The 23,729-nt window shown below is 37.6% G+C and overlaps 1 protein-coding gene across 1 annotated transcript in view; it reads right to left on the bottom strand.

Moving 5' to 3' along the window:
• Positions 1-14,465: 14,465 nt before the first annotated feature.
• LOC105840736 (zinc finger protein 236) overlaps positions 14,466-23,729 on the bottom strand; it is a 65,907-nt gene continuing 56,643 nt past the window's right edge. Inside the window, exon 3 of the mRNA XM_028189188.2 lies at positions 14,466-21,830. Coding sequence (XP_028044989.1) covers positions 20,211-21,830 — 1,620 coding nt within the window. The 3' untranslated portion in view covers positions 14,466-20,210. The remainder of the gene's footprint in view (positions 21,831-23,729) is intronic.

A 23,729-nucleotide genomic window follows, 5' to 3' on the forward strand; every position in this document is an offset into this window, starting at 1 on the left:
TCAAAGATTAAATAATTTTCGTACATTTTGATCGAATGTTAATACGATGATTATAGTTTCTCGTACAGCGGCTATAAATAAATTCGTCGACCTGGTCAATACCATTCGTCTCCCTCGAATCAGAATTGTCTCCGCGATTAAATTTCGAAGCGCTTGCAAAATATACTCTTTTAATTAAATAAAATACTGCACATTATTAAATATTCATACGAGAAGTAACGCGAATTAATGTCAATGATAATAAAAAATTAATTTCCTAATTAGCAGACAGAATTACTACATAATACGTGCTCAATAATTTTTCGAATAATTTAATAATTCAGATTCTTTTTCGAAGAGAGAATTTACGCCGAAAAAGATTTATTTCCTTCACCTACAATATGCAAGAGAAAGAGAAAGAGAGAGAGAGAGATTGATATATATTGTTAATTTTATACATAATATGATGGATAAAAATGTGATACGTTTAATTGGGGTATTATGAACTAAAATTAAAATTATCTGAAATATGTGCAAATATAATTATAATTTATATATAAATATCTGTCAATCTGCTTTTCCATGCGCATGTTAAAATGCACATTAATTAATAAAAATGAAATAAAATAAAATAAATAACATTGGTATATCCAATAACGAATTTAATAATCGATGCAATCGTAAAGTGAGCTCGAAAATATTTCTTGGGTTAAAAAAACGGGTGTTTTTACTTTTCGGGAAGAATTCACGATGCGCGAAGTCGCGGTGCGGCTGACGACGTACATGTATGCCGCGGCTCTTCCTCGTCGTTCTTTCGCTGCGTGTCGGGCAGGGAGAAGGCACTCCGAAAGTTTATAGCCACGGAAAGGAAGTGAAGGAGATATATACACGCCACGCTGTGAACGCGCGGAGACCCGCGACGTTGTGCATACGCACGTATACGCGCGCAGGAGGGGTGCGTATACACGGCATTCACCGGGTAAATCGGCAAATAAATATAACGCTGCGGCGTGGGCGGCTATTGTTCGCACGCATAAAGTTAAAACGCGCGAGAAACCGACCGTAAATCGAAGATTTCGAAGTTAATGGCCAACCGAGACGCGCGAGCTCTTTTCGCCCGTGGGAAGATCCATGGCGTTGCTCTCGGGCATCATTGAGCACCCTGTTACAATCGTCACCGAGACCGTACCGCTTGCATCGAAGGTACTATTCTTGTTATAAAAATGTTTTATTGTGTAAACTTGATACACACCTCGTCGTTCGTTTTATATCGTTATATAGCTCATTCATTGCTTTACAGCCATTTAAATAAATTTCAGAATAATTTAATATAAAAGCCTCGAGCAGATAAAACTTTATCAAGATCTCGAATTACTTACCGTATACAAATTAGCATCGAAATTCTTACATCTTATATGCTAAATTTAATATTTGATTAATTAAATTAGTCTCTATTTTTATACGCGTAACAAGCGAGAATTTCAATTATCGCTTGCTACGTACACAAATAATATTTTTATTCCCGCAACTAACATTTCTGTAACAGAAACAGATTTTGTGAATTTAGCGCTTTAGCGAGACCGGATTTCCCATGAACGGCTATCACATGCGCGAGTCTCTTCTCGCGTGTTTGCTACGTGGGTAGTAAATCCGTCGCGGTTTTTCCTTTCGTTTCCCTCGTTGGCTAAGGAGAAATCACTTGCAAAAAGCAGACGTGATCGAACGCGAAAGCGTTTAGGGCTATTGATAGAGTGGCCGATGTTTTACAGATTGGCTAAGTCCTAACCATTTCAGGCATTCGCGTTTCTCTCGCTAAAGAACATGCTGTCTGTGTCTGGATAAAATCAGCATTGGCCATGTTTGCGAACCGAGGACATGCTGCCGGTGCTCAATAAATGTCGCGGAGTTTGACACGCTTCTAATGGGATATTAGCAGGTAATAGCGAAGGGGTACTAAAGTGATGTACGTGTTAATAAATTACATGAAGCGGAACAAAAATTCCATTCTGAAAGACGTCGCGACCTTTTATTTGGAAGAGGAGGTTACATACAAGTATTATTTTTATAAATTTACAAAAATGGTCAAAGTAAAATGGACCACCGTCTATCGATTGCGCTGCTGCAATCCTCGACAATCAGTCTCTAGATGAAGAGCAACGGCGGATAGAAGAAACGCGGAGAAGCAGGCAGCTCTTTTAGAGCTAACGACCGATAGTTCTACATTATTTATATCTTGCCGGCAATCCAACTTGAGTTGCCACTACGAATCGGGAAAACGAAACGATTGTTTTATTACTCGTCGTACTACGTCGGAATGACTCTTCCACGGCGGATAAAATTGCAGTTTATTGGTCGTCGGGATGTACTATTTACGAACGCATCTTCTTATCCCGTACGTCCGTCAATGAGGCTCTTATAATGTAAATGTACGTCAATAACGCTTGTAAGTTATGGCGTAGATGATCAGAAATAGATACGCGATCTAGCCATGTAATTTATCTATACAGATTCCCCCCTCCCTTTGCGATACGTTTTGAGAAATAATATTTTTAAACTCAAGAAAAATTAATAAACTAAAAAGGAACCGGGGAAGACAAAGAGTTACAGAATTAATTGCAGTTCAGGAAAGTATTATGCGCGTATTTATGTTTATAATAAAAAGATAGTCTGACGAATGCATTGGTAATACTATACATATATCTATTAAAAAATTATTAAGTTTAAATAAATTATTTATTACATAAACGAATTTCGATATCATTTCACTTAATAGCTAGATTGATTGATTGATTGATTGAAGTTTATTTAGCTTTCTCAGCTATTATGTTTTACATAGATTTACATACATGCTTCTTTAACATCCGTTTAAATACATCAATTCTTTCACGACTTCTAATTTCTGCTGGCAAGGTATTGTATAATTTTACGCCCTCGTAACACACGCTTTTTTGCGCACTTTTAGTTCTAACGAATTTTATTGCGATAGTTCCTTCCTGTCTTGTTTTTCTTCCATTTTCATTACTAATTACTTCTAGTCTATCCCTTAAGTAATTTGGTGCCAAGTTATGTAAAATCTTAAATATAAATATACATATATTATAGTGTAGTCTCTGTTTTATAGACAATTGCAACGCTTGTAACATATGTTTTATTTTGGTGTATCTATTACATTGTAATATTACTCGCATAGTCCGATTCTATGCTACTTGCAATTTATTCAATTGCGTTTCTCCCATATCTACCAGTAATGTTGCACAATATTCAAAATGGGATGCTATTATCGACTTATATATAATACACCTCGTATGCCGATATGTAATTTTCTATCCTATTTAAGAAACCCGTTTTTTTCCAAATTTTCTTTAATAATATAATTACAGTGATCCTTAAATCTAAGCTTATCATTAATAATTATACCGAAATACTTTATTACGTCTACACGCTCTATTTCCGTTCCGTCTAGGCATTTCAGTACAATATTTCTCTTTAATTCCTTTCTTATACTTCTCAAAACTATAAATTTTGTTTTGCTGGCATTCATTCTTAGCGCATTCATTTTCATCCACTCTTCTACTATATTAAATATTATATTAATTTTCCCTTCTATTTCTGCACTACCTTTTCCAGTTACATATATTAGTGTATCATTCGCGAACATTTTTATACTATAGCTTTCTGGGCAAATTTTTATTATATCATTAATATATATAATAAACAACAAGGGCCTCAACACAGATCCCTGTGGCACATCGTGCTCAGACCGCATTAATTTTGAACAATTATTACCAATACAAACTTGTTGCAATCTATCTCTAAGATATGTTTTTATCTATTCTAAAACATTTCCTCTAATACTATACTGATATAATTTTTCTGTTGTTTTAAAATACGCGAAGGATTCGCGTTGCTTTTAATACTGACCTGAATTCCATAATTGACATGTTGCATCCGGCTGATAAGCCCGAATTTTTAAATAGTAGAACGTCACGAATCAAATCTATATCGTGTCTGACCTCTCCCAATGATTCAATTATTTATTAGCCGAAATTTCTAGACTTTGCGCTCAGGTGCATTTACCCTGCGTGGATGTCAATCCACGTTAACCAAATTGAATGCGCTCGATTACTGAATATTAAACGTCGTGCACAGATTGTAACCCAAATTACGCCGTTTACATATGAAATTCACACGAAGGTATTTCCGGATAAGGTAAAATAATATTTGATGGCTGGCGACCCGGTTTATACCGTTTCATAATAAATGAAGCGAGCACGTAGCTGCAAATTTACTTTCCTACAAGCATACAATTCTAAAATTGAAAGTTGTTTAAACATTTTTTTTAAACACTAATTCTATACATTGCAGATGATGCTAAATAATAAAAGTTTTATGCTCATTATACCATGAAAGATTTAACGTTATATATACAATACGACTTTCGTAAATGAGAGATTTAATTTTTTCTATGTAGAGAATATTTGCAGCTTTTAATTCATTTAACTGTCAGTATACAAATTAAATTAATAGCTAATTATTAAGCAATGTAATAATATTATATTGTGACAATGCAGAAATGATTAATTCAAGACATATGTTTTAACTGTAACGATTCATTACGAATTATTTTACAATTTGTGTAATTTTATCTCAATTCGTTTTGTAAAACATGTATTGTGCCGAAATTGAAAAATAAGAAGGCATTTGATTGTCATTGGCATCCAAACGATAGTAGAATACGAAACATGTTATATGGGAAGAGAAAAAGAGGCATACGAAAGAGGAGGAGGATATTAAGCTGTATTTACGCCTGGCAAGATTTCGCGTGGGCGAGCGTCAGCAATTACGATGCGAGGAGCAGCCGATGAGCAAAGTCGCCACCGCCGTCTTAACGAGCGAGGCGAAGGAAGGGGGAGAGGGAATCTTCGCGAGTCGAGTACCCTTTTTCTCTTTAGCGTTTGCCGATCGTAGTGTCTCGCGGATTTTAAGGGACACCTTTGTAGGAGACGACAGCCGCCGTCTCTCCTCACACAGTTTTCCCGGTCGTTCTTGCCCAAAAGGAAGGCGTAAAGAGAGAGGGGGCGTGGAGCAGGAGGGGGGCAGGAGGAAGGAGTCATCCTCGGGAGCAGCAACCTGCGGACTGGCCTTTTTATCGCGCCGACCGGAGCCGGCTTTACGAGGAGTCCCATAACGGAAATTTACGGTTCTCCCTTACCCTCCTCTTCTTCTTCGTCGGCCTGCGGGGCCTCTTCTCCTTCGTGTCTTACGTCTCCTCGTTTCTCTATCTTTCTTCATCTCTTGTGAAGATCTCGTGAACCCGGTCGATCTCTCGTCGACGTTCGTATCTTCTCTTTCTTGCCCGTGACGTTTTCGAGGAGCGTCTTCGATCGGGCGACGTTCGGCAAAACTTTTCGACGAGGAGTCAGACAAAATTAACACCGATTAATTAACCCCACCCGATTTGGTCACTCTGTGTGGTCTCGCGAGATGAGATGGACGGCAATCGAGATGACTTTTAAAAACGTAATCGAATCTTAAAGGATCAGTCGAGCTAATCCGTGCTGAATCGTGTGACAGTAACAGTCGATAAATGATCCTTACGCCCACGCTTTGTGCAAATCAACGAAAGATTCATGGAAATTTATTCTTTTCTTTGATATATTATGTGACAACGTGATAAATTAATAAAACGCGCAAATTTATTAAACGAATTCTTCAGTCAAGATTTATTATTTATTATTTATTTAATAGAATACAACAAAAATAAATGAATATTTTAGTATTTCAATACATATACAGAAAATTAAATAAAAGACGTATATCTGATTATTTAATAAAATTTGTCATTATATATTAATTTCTCCAATTAATAAATTAAATAAATTTAAGAACATATAATATTAAATTTTTTCAAGTTTTGTCTATATATATATATATATATATGTATGTGTGTGCGTGTGTGTGTATGTGTGAATTATAAAATTACGAAAATGTAATTGTTAAATAATAATTAATATTTCCTGAGCGGAAAATATTTAGGCATTATAAATGATAAAACTTGACAGTAAGATACAGAATGTTATTTTCTATTTTATTTCAAATAGATTTTCCTTTAGAGTTTGAATAAAATACTCTCAAGAAGAAGTGCGAGCTGTTCAAAAGAGGCATACACCTGCAAATTATGGATTCATAATTCACTTATCACATTATACTTTTTATTGTTTTTCCTATAACGTCGTTACTGTTAAGGCACTTACAACGCGGCGTGATGGCTAGTTACCGTAATACGGGCATATACTATACATCTATCGGAATAACATTCTCATTCGCAACTGGTAGCCAACTGCAAGGAGGGTGATTAAAGCCCACGCCAGCAAATAAGTATTTTCACGTTGAAGAGTGCCGATTGCCGGCCCGGCACTCACCTGCGGGGCAGCACCACGTGATACATACGAGGAAAGGTGCATATACGATATCCCGAGATCAGTATCTCCTATGCCCTTCTCCGTCGGCCGGTAGACGCGTGTCAGTGCGCGTTTTCGCGTGTCACCCGGCTGATATATTTCCGACTAATGACTGTGAGGGATAATTACGATCCCGTCGAGTAACAATTTCAATCGCAATCGGGATCGACCCCGTGCCGCGGTAATTCTCGATCGGCTCGATCGTGCTCGATCGCACTAAGTCGGATAAATCTCACGCGCTAGTCGACGATCGCGCGAATCGCGAAACGATATAAAAGAGCAATATATCTGTACTCGTTGATGTGTGCGCTCTTCGAGACGTCCCGCTGGCTTTCCCCTCGCGAGATGTGAGCGAAGTTGTGTGCCGTTTTCTCCGCACGACACCGGCTGCGATTCGGTAAAAAGTCATTACGAGAAATAATGATTGTGCGTTAACATTAATTTCGTCGCTACGACGCCAGGCGTAGATACTTTGATACGATTTAATCAGCCGTAATCGCGCGAGGGAAATACGATATCGCGTTTAATAGCAATTGCGTCGAATGTTACTTGCCTCGTTATCATTACAAATAATTTCTAATGTGAGAAATCTAGTATATCCTGTAAGATATTTATCGCTCACTCGATAGATACTGAGTGACGGCACTACGATTGCGCGACGAGCCAGCGCTGCGAATAAGAGCCACTAGCGCTTTTTCCGGTAGCCGGCTTCCGGCCCGTAGAACACGGGAATTGAAAATTACTCTCCTCTGAGTAGGGAAAGCGGATAGCACGTGATGTTAAGCGCGATTCTCGAGAGTCACCTGAACTGTATAATCGTGATAATAAAAAGTACCAAGTATTTGATTCTGAAACCGAGTCGGAAGTTATTGTGTTCCGTCTTCTGAAAACCGCCCTTAATCGACTCCTGAACATTAATCTGGAAGTGAATAAAATTACTGAGAAACGATGTACGTATAACGATGTTAATATAATCTTAGTGTTATCGTAAAGTGTCGATTATATATTGCTGTATAACGATTTATAGCACATTTTCTTCAATATTCACACTTTCTTTCGTCAGAAAGTGTTATAATATATTTACTTTTTTTTTGCTCATATTCTTATGATGATGTTTCTACCAAAAGTCTACACAGTAATCTATTATCACCTTGAAAATTGAATACACATCTTAATAAAACATTACAATCGCAAATAAAATAATAATTTTCATATTAAACTGAATCGTTATAAAATCTTCAACCAGTTTCAACCAGGTGCAACGTATTTTTCCATCCTAGACGTGCAGCATCCGCTTAATTGCCGTCCCTCTATTGCCGAAGAATTATAACGCATAGACCGCGAACGGCAAGACGAGGAATAATTAATGCCCGATACAGTATAATTACCGGTACTAATCTCGGGCACTTTAATCTTAGGCGTGGGTTGAAAAACCATGCTAATTGACCGGCGCGCGCGTGTTAATAACTGAGTGTCGTGGTATATTAAGCGGATTATTCGCTATGAATAAGCGCATTATCGCGCCGCGAGTCTTGCGCGATCTTCGGGACTTTCCTCCCCGAGACTCGATCGCATTCGCCTTCCTGACTTTAAACGGCGGCAAGCGTAAATGCAATAAAAGTAACACAAAAACGCGACGACGAAGGTGGATTATCCACTGTCGCGATTCGTTATGCTCCAACACTTTTACAAGTACCCGATGGACCTGTATCGAACTCGATATTCCGTAATGCCGTCGATTAAGAGAAGTTGTATGGAGAGGAAGCGAAAAGAAAGATACTATTATACAAATATTTAAAAACGTAAACTAATTTATTTTTTTTGTACACATATATAGGTGACGAATGGATTAACAAGACCAAAACGTAAAAATAATTTTAAAAAAGGCATAAATAAAAATAAAAAAAAAGCTTTTTTTAAAAAAATGTTATGCTGTTATTAAAAATTTGCACGTAAAAGTTCCTTTATTTACGTAAAATTGCTACGTATAAAAATTAAAAATATTATGTAGAATCCAAAAGATATCGCAACATTATTATTAGAAACTAAAAGAAAGAACAAATTTTATAGCGAATTAATAAAGAAAGAATATGTAAGTAATATATGTATAATATTTAAAATGATTAGAGTTAAATTTATACGAAGGTATAAAAAAAAGATATTTTACTGTCAGCTGTAATTGCGGAAATTTAGAAGATAGTTCGGCTGTACGTTCGATGGATCCATTTAAAATGATTTGCAACGAGATTAAAACAGCTTTTGATAAAGATATAATCGAGATACAGCCAACGTGGGATAGGAAATGAGAGAGAGAGAAAGAGAGAGAGAGATTGTAAGAAAATTCTTGCGGTGAGACTGTTCGACGTGATTTCATCCGATAGGTGAATAGGCTCGTAAGAAGACATGAGCATAAGCTGGCACACGCTTGTGGCCGCATTTGTCGCGCGCCGGTATCTCTCCAAAGGTTATCGAATATTTAGCTCTACGTTACAAATAATATTACGTAAATAATTTTTTACGCCGGGAACTCGTTTCTCGCTTCACGGGCTACCTCGTTTTCTCGAGGCGCGAACATTTTGTAAGCACGGCTCGTCCCGTAGCCCGGAGTCTTCATATCCGAGGCCGATCGCGTTCGCGTGGCGTGACGTGACGTGCTGTGCCGTGCCGTGCGAAATTAGCCGGGTAATAGAGATAGAGGTTCTACGTACGTATACACATGTGTACAAAGATATATCTGGGCGTAAGTACCGACGATCCGATACTATCGCGACCGCCTACGCGCAAAACGTTCCGGCGTTCCTGCACCGTCATATCGTGCCGGTGCAGGAGATGGTTTCTCCTTTTTCGTTTTTTCCTTTTTCGGTACGTCACGCGGCAGCGCATATTTCCCCTCGCGTCCCACGCAGCACCTGCCGATAGGATAATTTATTTAACGGACGCGGTAAATTTGCCCTCGCAATGGCTATTAATCGATTTTGATATCGCGACACGCGATCTTCCTGATATCGTGTGTCACTTTGCAGAATTGCCATGTCACCCGATGACACGTGTGAAATGACATAATTTACAACTGTTAGGTATGTCTCCTTTGGTATTAAAATAAATTTCGATAAGATAGAGACGAGTTTTCAAAGCGGAAGAAAATCAAGTTGCTTGCGAAAAGACGTCGTTCAAACTTGGAAATAAAGTCGCTTCAAGGCACGGATTGAGCTACACAATATAGATGTCATTATAGATCGACGCGTGATTATCGAACAGTTCGAAGCCATCGACATTTTGTTGAGTTTCTCCGTAAGACACCGCAAGGATCTAATCGATGTGAGAAGTGTTCAGCATGCATGCGAGAGACCGGATGCCTCGAGGTCGTCGTTGCAAGAAAAGCTGCGCACACGCGTTTGGTTCTGCGCTTCCCTCTGCACGCGCGCGTGTTTCTTTCTCGTCAGCTCGCGCGAACGCCCCACATCTCTTTCTCCCGCATCCTCTTTCACGCTCGAACTTGTCTATTGTTGGTTTCCGGTCTCCAGCTTTTCTCGTAAACTGGTTTTTGTCGCGATCTCTAATGCCATGTTGCCGGTCAAACGCGCGGTCTCGATCGACGTTTGATTCTGATGATCCGTATCCGTATACCGTGTAATAATTACGAACGACTTCATGTCCCCTAATTTGCAGTCTGTCTCTTTTTTTATGAAAGTGTCCACAATAATTTAAAATAGCGTCTTTATTGACACGGGTGACATGTATGTTGAAAAAGCTGTAAAAATTATAATTAAGGATTGCAAGTTGTTGAAAGTAGCCAACTAATAAGCCAATCTAATAAGATATTATATCTTTTGCTACGCATTAAAATAAATTTTAAAAAAACATAAATAGGCATAATCACTTCAGTAAGTTCTAAAAAGAACACACACACACATTAAAAAAAATATATATATATATATAATAGTAAATTGTATTTATTAAAACTATTAGTTAATAAATTAATATGTTAAATCATGAAAAGTTAAATGTTATATATTAGTTCATGAAAAATTTACATCATGATGTTTACGTACAAGAAGTGATACGTAATTTTGATACGTCTCAATCTGTCGGTCTTCAAAATTCTCGGCTTATCCTTTTTTTTTTCCTCTCAAAACATATCGTGCATATTAAGCGACCGCTTGGCAATGGTTGGCGTCTTCGGCAAAGTTCGTCGCACCGTGTCTCATCGTCCGCTCGCGGCTGTAATTTACGAGCGCATCGCGCTCGTTAATCTTCGCGCTCGCACGATCCGCGTGAATCTGCGGATTTGCACCGGCTTGGCGTTCATTACTAGAAATTAAATGTTACCGCTGGAAGCGCCGATAATTGTAACGGTTCGACGCCTGTATATGTTTCAATTAGCGCTGTGCTGCGAGTGCGCTCATGAATCAAAGCAATCGAGCCACTTGGCGAATGCTTCGCACCCATCATCAGTGACGATTATGATGCGTTTCCGTTACTTGCGCGCAAGGATATTGATCCTTAATCGATCGTTTATTACCTCAGCGTTGAGAATTGAACGTAATATCGCGATTAGCCTTATCCCCTCTCAACTAATTTTTCTCAACAAATTATAAAAAGAGCTATGTTTCTTATAACATTATTGAATTAAATAGGATTATTAAATTGAATTCTGGGTGCGAGATAAAACTCATGCATTCGTCATCATCGTGAAAAAGTCTAGACTGCAGAGATAATTCTGGACAAACGCAATCCAATAAAATAATTTCCGGTCTTAATAACGTTCGGCGAGAGTGAGTAGGTTGCAACGATAGTTATTATTACCAAGTATAACGATCGAATGACGGTGCCAACTCACGGTAACAACTCGGACGACAACTCATTTCAGTTTGCGCAGTATCTCGGCGAATGATCGATATTTTTCTGTAAGACAGACAAGTTTCCGCTATGTAAAAGATTAAGAGAGATAGAAAAAAGAAGGGAGAGGGAGAGAGAGAAGAGCGGAGATGAGAACGACGAACGGTGAACACGAACATATAGATCAGGAAGAGGACAGCGGAGGACTACCTCAGCAGCGGGGAAGGGAGAGGGGAGAAAAGGGTGGAGGTAAAGGAAGCTGTCGTAGCAAAAAAATGGGACCGGTCCGAGAACTGTAGAAAGTCGAGCATGGCGGCGGCGTGGGTGGAACGGGGAGCGGTGACAAGTACGATCGCGGCTGGTTCACCACGTAGAATTGACAGAGATGAAGGAGGAAAAGGGGGGGGCGGGAAAGAAAGAAGTATAATGAGGAAAAAAGATCAGTGGGAGTCGAGGCGGAGAACTGATCGCGCGGCATGGCGCGCGATGCGCCACTTATAATTTCTAATGGAATCGTCCGAGACTTTTTGTCCGCGTCTCGAAACTGTTTTCCGAGACACCGTCTGCAATAATTTATGTTCGTATTGGCGATTGCGCGCGTGTATGTGTTGAAAAAGCGAGAAAATGGACGCTGGAATCGCGTCACGCGGTGCCACGCCACGTCGCGGCGCGGCTGTTCGCGGAAAGGAAAGGCAGTGCCGACACGTCGCGACGATGCCGGCAGGAGGAGATTCATAAATCGTCACAAAAAAGGGCTGCTGTCAATTTGATATTTTTCTGGTTTTCTTTCCAATAACTTGATTTCGCGAATGGCAATTCGACGTATCGCATTAATGCCGTCTTCTGCTTCTAATGATCTAATGGCTCTCTTCTTCGAAGCAATAATATAAATATTTACTTAAAATTAGAACTGTATATTATTAAATACTATTTAAGCTTAATGGGAAATAATAAATACATCAATTTTAAAATATAATTAATAATAAAGGAAAACGCAAAGTTTCTTGCAATTGACAATGTTGAAATACGCGAAAGAAAAGATTTGCAAGTCGGTTTACGTATTAATGGCTGGTAAAGACAGAATTTGTAAATACTTAATTGCACTCATAAGCAAAACGTGAAAGAGGAGATTATATCAATGCTGCAAAAATAAGATTGTTTGATGGCTGATACTCGTCGAGTGGAACTATAACGAAATGGGCGAAAGAAGCACGATTTGCTTCGTCGGCGTTTTTCAAGGCTGTTTATGTTGCTTGGTACCTCTTAGAGTATCATAGCATCATCACGTTCTCGTATAAAGATAACGAGATGGTGACAGTTACCTCCAAGAATGATATGAAGGCTGCAAAAATAAGAAATTCATATGTATCAGCAGATTTTTGTATTTTAGTTATAATTTAAAAACGCGTAAAACACGGATAATGCACATAATTTTGATAGTAGCATGCATGCATATTACATCACGCAATCTCTATAATAATATTTCTATTTTGGTAGAACAAATGTTTATCAAATCTTTTTATTAAAAAATATATAAGATAATAAATCATATTAATCTAGTAACAATTTCAATACGATCTATGCAAATATTTGGGAAATAAAATATCTAAAATAAGCACATATGCGAGACATATATCGCGAAACGATAGACGTCATGCAAATTCGGACTGTTAATTACGCGGTAATATTAATTAGTCTTCGAGCGGATAACAAATGGCCCAAACTATTTCGGTCCAATAGAACTGATATTCGCATTCAGGCGGAGAGAATATCCAGAATCCCAACGTGGTCCGCAGGCTGAAGGATCCAAAAACGGATTGATTTAATTATCGACGGATTTTCGCGTCCGCGTTGCTGTAATTATCCGTGACGGCACGCTCGCCACAGCCGGTATATGTATTTGAAAAATTATGTCAGCGGATATTGTTATGGAGATAGTGCATTGATGCAAGCCGATTACCCGAATATCCCTTACACGAAACGTCGATTATTCCATTACCGCTTATCCAGGATATCGACCGCATCGAAAAGGATACGGCTACGGCGCGATATACGTCCGAAGCGAACGCATAATGCGCGTATAATAAGGTATATAGCTGAAATTCTGTTGAAACGCCTGACGTAAATATCAAGCTGATCATTAATATCCATTCTCCGGATAAAGACTTAACACAATTTTCGGTGCATTTTGGATGCTGTGTTACTGTATTATGTTATACAATCTACTATAATTATTATCTCTTAATTTCTTTATAAAACATATATTGCAACAAGGATAGAACTCGTATCTAATGAATTTTCAAATCTTGAAATGAAACCTTATTATTGAAGAAAAGATTAGTTATTATTAACTAGATTAGTTTTTCACACGAGAGACATTAGTCAAGCAATACGTTTTTTTGTGTAATATAAAAAATATTATTCAGAAATATTAATATAAATACTTTATGCCTTTTTTATTCGCTTTCATTTTTAGCTCACGTCAACGATAAAGAAATTGACGATTTCACCATAATCACAACTTTATCTTATGATAAACGCACTGGTCATAATCATAACAAATCGTTAAAACATTATATATTTGCTCCAGAAGTTACTTATGGCAGAAATTATACAGTTATTCTAACGGTAGAATTCTTTTTCGAGAGTTCTACTATCTTAGAGAGAAATTTCTTTAAATAGTATAACATTTGATGTGAATGAAATATGAATAAATTTTCATAAAAATTTTACATGTGAGAAAATATATGATATTAACCGATTTTGCTGTTTTTATGTCTACGATGCGGAAGAAGCATATCAACTATTTGCGAATTTGTTGACAGTTGAGTCAGGTCGGGTTATCAGTATCGCCTCAATCGTGACATATTTATTTCCCTTTTTCGTGCTACATCTTCGGCCGAGCATTTGTATAATTTGCAATGTACTCATAGATATTTCTGGCTATTAATAAATGTACATTAAGAAATGTACGTAAAGTTGTTTGTATGTATAAGATATTAATTTTGTTAAAAGACGTGCTGTTTATTTTTTTAATAGATACAATGTAATTTCACATATTTTAAATTTTAATTAAGAGATTAATAGAAAAATGTGCCTTTTTTATTTAACCAGATTATAAAATAAGAAAAAAATAATTTCGCCATGATAGGTTTGAAATGAATGTACAACATAAAATTATGGAGGTCCTTTAGTAAGAAACAAGTAACGTGTATATATATATTTCCATCATAGAAGTGCAGCAACATACAGGTTCTTGTCCTCATTTCGATGTACAGATATGCGGATTATAAATTCGTGGCAGTAGAAAAGGATACAAAGATGACATCGTGATAAAACGAATGTATGCCCTTGTTGTTAAAGGCCTTGAAATATTTACAGTACTGCAATATATGTCGCAAGTAGTGTTGTGCATTATAGATAAATGCAATTAATTATTCATCAAATAAGAATTTTTGTTTGCAATATAATTAAGAATAATAGTTTGATAGTGTCACTTGATCAAATGTTTTTTAATTGCTTTGTATAAGATACGTGATAAAATCATATAATCTAAATAGAGCAACAGCTTTAGTTACATATATATTTCTGTATATTTGATACATTTTCTCATTTAGATAATAATCACGATTGTCTTGCACAACACTGACTGCTGGTATATAGATACAGATTACGAATTTTTAATCTCGTGTATATTGGAAAGTTTCAACTCTCTTATCCAAAAATCGCATGAAAAAATAACTCGCTTGAATCCTGTTTCTACATAATTATCTCTGTTTCAGCCTTAAAATGATACGATACATATATTCGCATCTCTTTATATTGATTTGTCTATTTATCTAAATACAAACTCTCGAACGTTGCAAGGCACCACATACTTTCCGACATAATTATTAAATTAGCATTTAGAAATTATTAAAAAACTTTAATCGCTTTAAATTATAATTAAAAGCAAATTAAGTCTATTTCAAGTCTTTAATCTTTTGTTCGAATGGAAATCATTATATACTAGTTACTAAAAAATTTTTCAATAAATATATCACACACGGTTCATTTACTTAATATTAAATGGTTTATATTAAAATATAAGTCGCACATTTTTAACGAAAGAAAAAAAAATGGATGGAATAACAAAACATAATGGGAAACATATGGGTGAAAATGACGAAGTACGGAGATAATTCGTTGAAAAATTATATTTTTTTTCATTCTGGCACGAATTGTAAACACAACATAATTTATAAATTAACGTACACAATCATCATCAATCATTTACACAAATTTTCATTAGTGTTTCATCATTACAAAAGATATGCTTTTGTTTGGGAATTCGAGATCAAAATCTCTTCGGAGATAAGCTTTTTTGTGCCATGTAAACCGGAAAAAGGGAGATAAATTTGAGATTCAAAATATTAGTTTTAATCTTAGTTATTCAAATTGTGTGTGTGTGCGCGTGTGTGTACATGTGTAAAAACGTAATAAATATTCAACGATAGTGACAAATTTTTTTTGTGTTGAATTTCCTCTCCCTTCTTCCGATTCAGTGATGAAAAATGACAGTAAATGAAGATAAGTAAAAATTATTAGGATGGAGATAAAGAAAAGAATAAGCGAAATAGGAGGAAAGAACAGATACAGGAAAGGAAAATAAAAAGCTTGACTCATGAACGGGATAACAAAATAAATAATAGAAGCATTAAACATGATTAATTACTTAACAACATAACTAGAGATAATAATAATATTAATAATAATTAATAATATTAATAATAGAAATAATAATAATCATACGAATGGCTATACTTGTTAATAATTACAAGAACAGGTCTGGCACGGCGATCGCTTAACTGCCCGAAGACGCATTGAACGTGTTTGTTCCTTTCTCACGTCTTTTCTTACTTAAATTACTACAGATTTATTATGCAAGAGATTCTGTCAGTTTAAGGCTGAATTGTTGCGAGAAATAACGTCGAGTAAGAGGTCTCGATGTCTTCGTTTTGATAATTATATTAAGGATAGAAAAATTAAAACAAAGACAGACATGCCTGGCGACGCGTCGAAAACTGGATGGCACTTTAACATTAAATTGCACATCACATATTGCGATGTACATTTTTCCATTCATAATCCTAGGACCATATTAAGCAATTTCACTTTCATGATTAATTTTAATAAGTTTACAACTCTTTTTGTAATCAAACAAAAAGTACATTTTGTTTTGATTTTAGACCAATAGCCGATCGCATTACCGCACGATCTGTATTTCGACTACTTGTTATCGATTAAAGAACGAAACGAGTATCCTCCGATTCGACGATCCTCCCTCGCGCGTCGCACCGTACGATAAACACCGCTTTCCAAGCAATCGTTCGATCAAAGGGGCAAGTAAAATGGCAAGCAGAGAGCGTCAATACTTTCTCCTTAGTAGCTACTTACTCGTCCTCTGAAAACGCTTAACCGGTAGATAGATAATTAGAAAAAACCTCGATATACAAAAATACAGAGATATACGCATTTATGTGCGTATCGCGCATTGCGCGTGCCGCGTGTGTATCAGCGCGCGCTGATACCTTTACCTTTTTTTTTTTTTTTCAACGAGGAATGGGAGACACATTGGGGAAGTACACAAATATACAATACGTATAGGATACGGAGGACGAAACGATCGAGTAAGCTCGAGTATTATGTCGGCGCGTGCTGCTCAACGAGTCACCATATTATCGTAAAACTATGTGGAATTGACGTTTCCGAAACGAGAGACGAACTTATTCGCGGGATCGAGCGAACAGCGAAGAATGAAATTCCATTTAACGCAGTTTAACACGAGCACTTTATTTTCGAACATTTTGTTCACAGTTGCTTTTATTTTCATGCGGATTTTTATCCAGCTTTTAGATTTTTTTATTTTTATTTTTGTAGTAAGAATTACGTGGGGGAAATATTAGCAAAAATAATGCTGTTGACGTAATCTGTAGCTCTATTAGAGCAACATTAGCGGATTCATTCCGCTGTTCATTCGATCTGACGACCTTATCCGTACAGAGATCATGGCTTGAGTATACTTTTAGATTGTCTTCGTCGATTCACAGCGCAAAGATACCTCGGATTCGCCCTTCTTCGCTTAAGCACCACAACCAGTTTCGATTAATTGCGTCGCAACGACCGCTGCTCGCGTATACTTAGCTTCTACAGGAAAACGTAAAAAAAAAAATTCCAAGATACTGTATCGATCGTGTCAATTTACGTTTATTCCTCGATAACGTAAAGTACTAATGTCGATGTTATTTTTCGCGGTGTTTGACACTACAATAATTAACATTAATTTCGAGGTAAGAACTATTTTTTTTCAAACTGAATTTTGCATTTAAGCTTATTTGAAGCTTTTCACGAAACCATACATACGTTTCTCTCTTTCTCTCTCTCTCTCTCTTTCTCTCACTTTTTTTCAAATGCATTATATAAAAAAATATTTTATTTTCCTATCAGCATGCGGCGGCGCGAATAACTATAATTGTAATAGTTACAATAATAAAACGCAATAATAGTGTCAATAACATTACTCACTAATTAACGTTATTTCTATACGCTTTATTATGCTTTAACATCATTTCTTTCTCTCTTTCTCTCTCTCTCCTCCCCTTTCTCCCCTCCTCTCTCTTTCTGCAGGTACGAATACATTTATTTCTTTTTCATTGTTCTTATTCTTGCAATCGGGCGATTTCCCAACTTCGCACTAACAAATGTTTATCGCAAAACAATGATCACGATTACATTTATAACTACATCACTGCTTTGCTTTTTCGACTTCTGTAGGAAGCCATCTTAACAAGTTTTCAAGTAATAACAACTTGAGCAGGTTTCGGGCGAATCGACGAGGTTACCAATGGCGACTCGCTATTTACAAATATGGACACATGAGAAAAATATTAGTGATAAATAAACTTTCAATCAGAGAAATTATTTCGTCGATTGATTTTGTTTTTTGACTGATTGATATATTTTTTTTTTTTTTATTATTGACGATATTATTCTCTCACCACTAATAATTTTTCTCCGTTCCGCAAACCGCGCTCGACCGACAGATATGTTCTAAATAGTATAATTCTCCCGAAAACTGCTCACTGAGGTCTAATGAATCTTTTCTATCTTTTTCATTATATCTTTGACATGATTAATTTAATATTTTAAATGTTATTAAATTTTCAACCTTAATTTGTATTTCAATATACTTTTTAGCTGAAGAGAATTTGATAATATGAAATAAGAAAAACAAAACGATATATCCAAATTATGGATTTTATTAGACCTCGATATGCAGTTTAATGGAGTTGTATGCGTCAATCCGAAATATTCGTCTAAAATTTGGCACGTTCGCATTGCTGACGGGCTATGTTCCAGATTTTTTCACAGTATTGTTAAAGATTAGGAAAGTCTTTCGCGAAGAAGTGACGCGCGATATAATTGATTATGTACATACAGTATTATTAAACATGTGGTCGTTTTATGAGCACGATAAAAACACGATTCTAACGCCGAGCCTTTAAGCTTTAAGCACCGCTTTCATGTATCTCCGTGCACTGCGGCCTGTACTTGTGCGGCCGAGCAGGAATGCTTTATTTTCTGCATGTGTATGAGTGTGCGTATGTGTGTATGTGTCTTAGTTTTATGCATCGAGAACGAGAAAATAAGAGATGTACAAAGAGAGCAACCGACTAGGTGCTATATTTTTCTTATGACGTTCAGAGAACTTCCGAGAACAACAGTCGACACAATTGACAATCAAATCCGAGTTTTAAAAAAATGGGATTGTTTTAAAAACATTTCTAAATTTTAGAAATATACCTAGAATATGTAAAAATATATAATTTCCAAATAAGACGAGAAATAAACCCGTTGATAAATTAGTTCGTTGAAAAAATTTGTTTTTGACATGTACGTCTTTGGTGCATGCAAATAAATTGCTCTCGGATTGTTCCTTAGTCGAAGTTGTAGTGTCACAATATCATTGTCGCGATGAAACATTAGGAAGAATGGAAGTATTGAAATCGCAGGAGCAAAATTGGGTGCAAAGATTGAAAAAGTACAATAATACTGTTCGGCATTATTCGCTGTTAACGCGCGCGATCGCGTTTGACGCATGAAGGGATGATTTTTAGGCAATCTTCAAAAAAATCGTTAAACAAAAAATTATTTATTTTTGATAAATAATACAATGTAATACTCACGAGAGCGAAGTACATTTTATTCAGCTCTCCATGATGCTTCCGTGCCGACGTGCGAATTTAACTCTTTCGCTAAGTGCACGAGAAAGAGATTTTATTTGCAAGATATTATATTTGCAAATGATAAAGGATCGCACCTTGCAATAATCTTGAAGTAAAAAAATCATTTTATAAATAATTTTATATGTACACTATTAATATACTTTATTTATAAAATATCATAAATGAAGAAAAAAAAGAAGGAACAGTCATTAAGTTTACGTAAACTTATTAACATATTATTTAAATGTATTACTATAATTATATTATAAACTTTTTTGCAAGAAAGTGCTTTAGTGTGCGGCGAAAGAATGAATTTAACACGTCTAGCTGCAATCTCTTCCAAAAATAACCATCCCAAAAACTCGATCACAGACTCTTATTAGTGTCCGTCAGGATTCTCGTATGATCGAATTACGACAACAAAACAAATCTTCCTTTTTGCTGATTCTCTTGTTCCATCAAGATTGCGATCTCTTCAAGCATCAATTTCTTCCTAACGCTCGGCTAGTGTCATGGAGATCGAGCGGCGATTTCGCTCTCTCAGCATGTTTCCACGGAGTCCTGATCGACTCGCGAAAATTCTTGAGGACCCTCGATCGATTCTGCCGCGATGTCCTCGCTGGGACCTGGAGCTAGAGTACAGCCAAGGTCATCCGATCGATCGTTGTCATTCAGCTTTGATAACTGCTGACGGCGCCGCTGCCACGTTTTGGTCGAAAGTGGAACATTCTTCACCAGAGAGAAGACCCGGTTCGGTCTTCGGGATAGGACAGTCCCGATTGTGGGTTTTCAAATGCCTGGTGATCATATCTCTGCGACAGGCTGCATAGGCACACTGCGGGCATTTATACGGTTTCTCGCCAGTATGGGTTCGTTGATGGGTGCTGAGGTGATCAGATCTGCTGAACACCTGTCGGCAAACCCGGCATGTGTACGGTTTGACGCCTGTATGCAGTCTCATATGCCTAGTTAACATGTCTGACCTCGCAAAACTCCTCTGACACACGTCGCAGAGGTACGCCTTCGCCGAGGCATCGTGGAGACCTTGCCGACGATGTCTAGATGCCATGTGTTTTGCCAGACGATCGTGCAAACTGAACATCTGTCCACACTCCGGACAAACGTAAGCCACGTCCGCGCCGGGCGCCATTTCCTCAACGACGGGAAGAACCTCCAAATGGTACCGTTCCGCAACGGTTTCCTTCGTCGTAGGTGATGCGACATCGCCCCTGACTACTGGCACGCTGACGGAACCTCGCGTTATGATGCCGGACGGCAGCAGTTGAAGGGACGGTGATCTATTAGACACCGCCGAAGCAGCTGCAGTAGACTGTAGCATTAGATTCTTCATGGAGAGATCCAATGGCGATTCTTGAGGACTTGTACTGTCACTCTCGAGAGAGCTACTTCGTGGGGGATGACTGACGACAGAGGAAAAAGAAGTGGTCGCGGCCGGGACCCGTGTTTCGTCCCACCTAGGCACAACATCTGAGTCAGAGTGACTGCGTCCGCGGAAGGTGTCGCCCGACGGCGACGACGACAGGTACTTGGTATGCATGTACTGCTCGAATATGCTATATGTGCCGTATATACTGCTGTATGTGAAACTGGTCCGCGACAGCGGCGTTTGCAGAGATGTCGCTGATGGCAGCATCATCGCTGCCGATGCAGCCAATGACTGCGAGCACTGGCTGCACATACAGTCAGAGTACTTGGTCGCCGACAATCGATGGTTATTTTGATAAGGCGAATAACGATGTCGATGATGGTGATGATGATACGAATAGCGGTATGATCGGTGAGAATGATGGTGATACTGTTGACTGATCTTGTTGAGCTCCTCTTCGGTTGATGTCACTGCTTCCGCTTCCTTCAACCTCAACGGCAGTTGGCCAATCACCGCGGTGGTATCCACAGCGGATCGTGAGGACGATGACCTGGGCGAGCCAAAGACATCTTCCTCCTCGGACACGGGGCCGCTGCCTTCAAACTTCAACACTTCACCTTCAGATGGTGAACTGCGATGGGCCTGCAATGTGTCCACTACCTGTTCCAGTCGTCTTCGTTTTTTGCGGGGGTTCCGGTGGTTACGATTGGCTGTCGCCGCAAGGGTGTTATTGTTCGTACAGGAGGGTGGCGGCGGCTTGGCCGGACCCGGGGGCGCGGCTGCGGCGTCCTCCACGGCGCTCTCGGCCATCGTCATCGAGGATGCGCGGCACCCGCCGCCTGGGCCCCTTATGCCACCTACGACACCCTCTGCTACCACCGTACTACCACCCACCTCGTCCTGAAACAATCAAATGATGACGATATGGTTATTCAAATGCTCATGCTTACCCGCGCGAAATTAAATGATGTTTTATTAAATGAGTCTAGTAAGTTTTTAATTTGACGCACATTTAGACAGCACTTAAATAATATTGGAGCAATGGACAGATGCGACGAATTGATTAAATTATCGTTCGATAAATTTTTTAAACCGCAAATTATATTACGCCTTATTATTGATACGCCACGGATATATTAGATAGTTATTACAGATATATTACGTTATGCTTGGCTTCCATCGAGATTTATTTTTTAATTCATGTTAGAAATTATTGAAAGTGTGTGATTTGATCTTGAGTTTTGCAAGATATATAATTTCATTTGGACTTGGATTTCACGCAAATTAATTTTCAGATATAACTTCCGATTGTATGTTATTACACTTTAAGAGTTGAGCGCCACTGACTTAGGTGGTATTTTGTTGGCGCAACGTTGTTGTTAACAACGCTAGATTGCTAATGACAGTGATTGACATATCGTGGCGACATTTATATAAGTGAGGTTTAGATTTGCAGGTGTTAACTTACGACTTCATAATAATATATAATATTATTTTGATAGCACTAGTTGCAAATGCAACGTGGTTAATGATAATGTTCAACAGAAAATTCGATCAATCCATGTTTAATACAATCATATATACTGTAAATAGTATTATTTATTATAATGAATAATTCCAAGTTTTTTAGTGTTTACTAATTTTCACTATAATAAGCACACACTTTAATATATTAAAAATATTATAAGATCTAAAAGTACAAAATTCAATATGTGTGCGCGGTTCAAAATAGAATAGCAAGTATGAGCTTACTTTTTACAAGGATTTTTCTGCGATATGACACAGTTATATATAAATATTACAAAATAAAATAACGATCTTGTGCAATGGTCATCTGGCTATTGTGAAACGCTATCTATGTTAACCTATGTAAATAGGTTAACGCGCGCACACGTAACATCAAAAACAAAAAATGTTGCAAATTAATTTTAAATATCTTTAGAAAACTTTAAAATACATATCATAACTATCAAATTATTCGCAAAAATGCTGAAATATCAGTGTGATCATTTGAATATAATTTTGTCATCTTACCAAACTTAAAAAAATAAGTATTGATGTGTAAGATCAACGTGTGTAGAACTGCACATCGCTCATCGCAGAACGAATGATAATCAAAGTAACGGAGGCCTCTTGAAGAATGGGAGAGACGATGAAAAAACGTGAAGTCGTAACGAGACACGATTAGAATATCATCGCGTTTTTGCACTACGATATCGACTATTTGTCATAGCACCGTGGCCGCCATTAAAAGCAGAGACGATCGTCTCTCGACGCTCGATCACATGCCGATTATCGCAACGCAGCCCCGTTTCGGCCACTCCGCGACTAACGGAACTTTTTTTTTACGTTCTCGATAAAAGAATCTTGCCCATTTTGTAAACAGGCGGCATCGTCGTTTATTGATGACCAGCACGATCGTTATCAAGAAAATTAATTCAAAACGGAAGAGAGAGAGAGAGAGAGAGAGAGAGACCCATCATGGATTAATTAATTCGAATCTGTTAAAATGCCATTGCGTTTTCAAAAGTGGAGAAAAATTCATATTTTTGACAATTCCTGAAGGTGACAGGTGAATAATGATACGTTGTGCTCTCTTGATTGAATACATAATTTTCGGGATCTTAATTCCCACGGGACGAAAGTACGGAGAGTCACTTGAGATTTTTAAATTATTAATTTTAATTCATCAATGTATGTATGTGTAGTGGACCACACTGTTCGTCTTGTTCGACGTGACAACGGCACTTTGTCATAAGACCGCGCGCTGTAACTTGAGAGATGTGTATCCGCTGAATA

Source organism: Monomorium pharaonis, chromosome 4 (assembly GCF_013373865.1).
Source record: "Monomorium pharaonis isolate MP-MQ-018 chromosome 4, ASM1337386v2, whole genome shotgun sequence".
NCBI classification, from domain to species: Eukaryota; Metazoa; Arthropoda; class Insecta; order Hymenoptera; family Formicidae; genus Monomorium; species Monomorium pharaonis.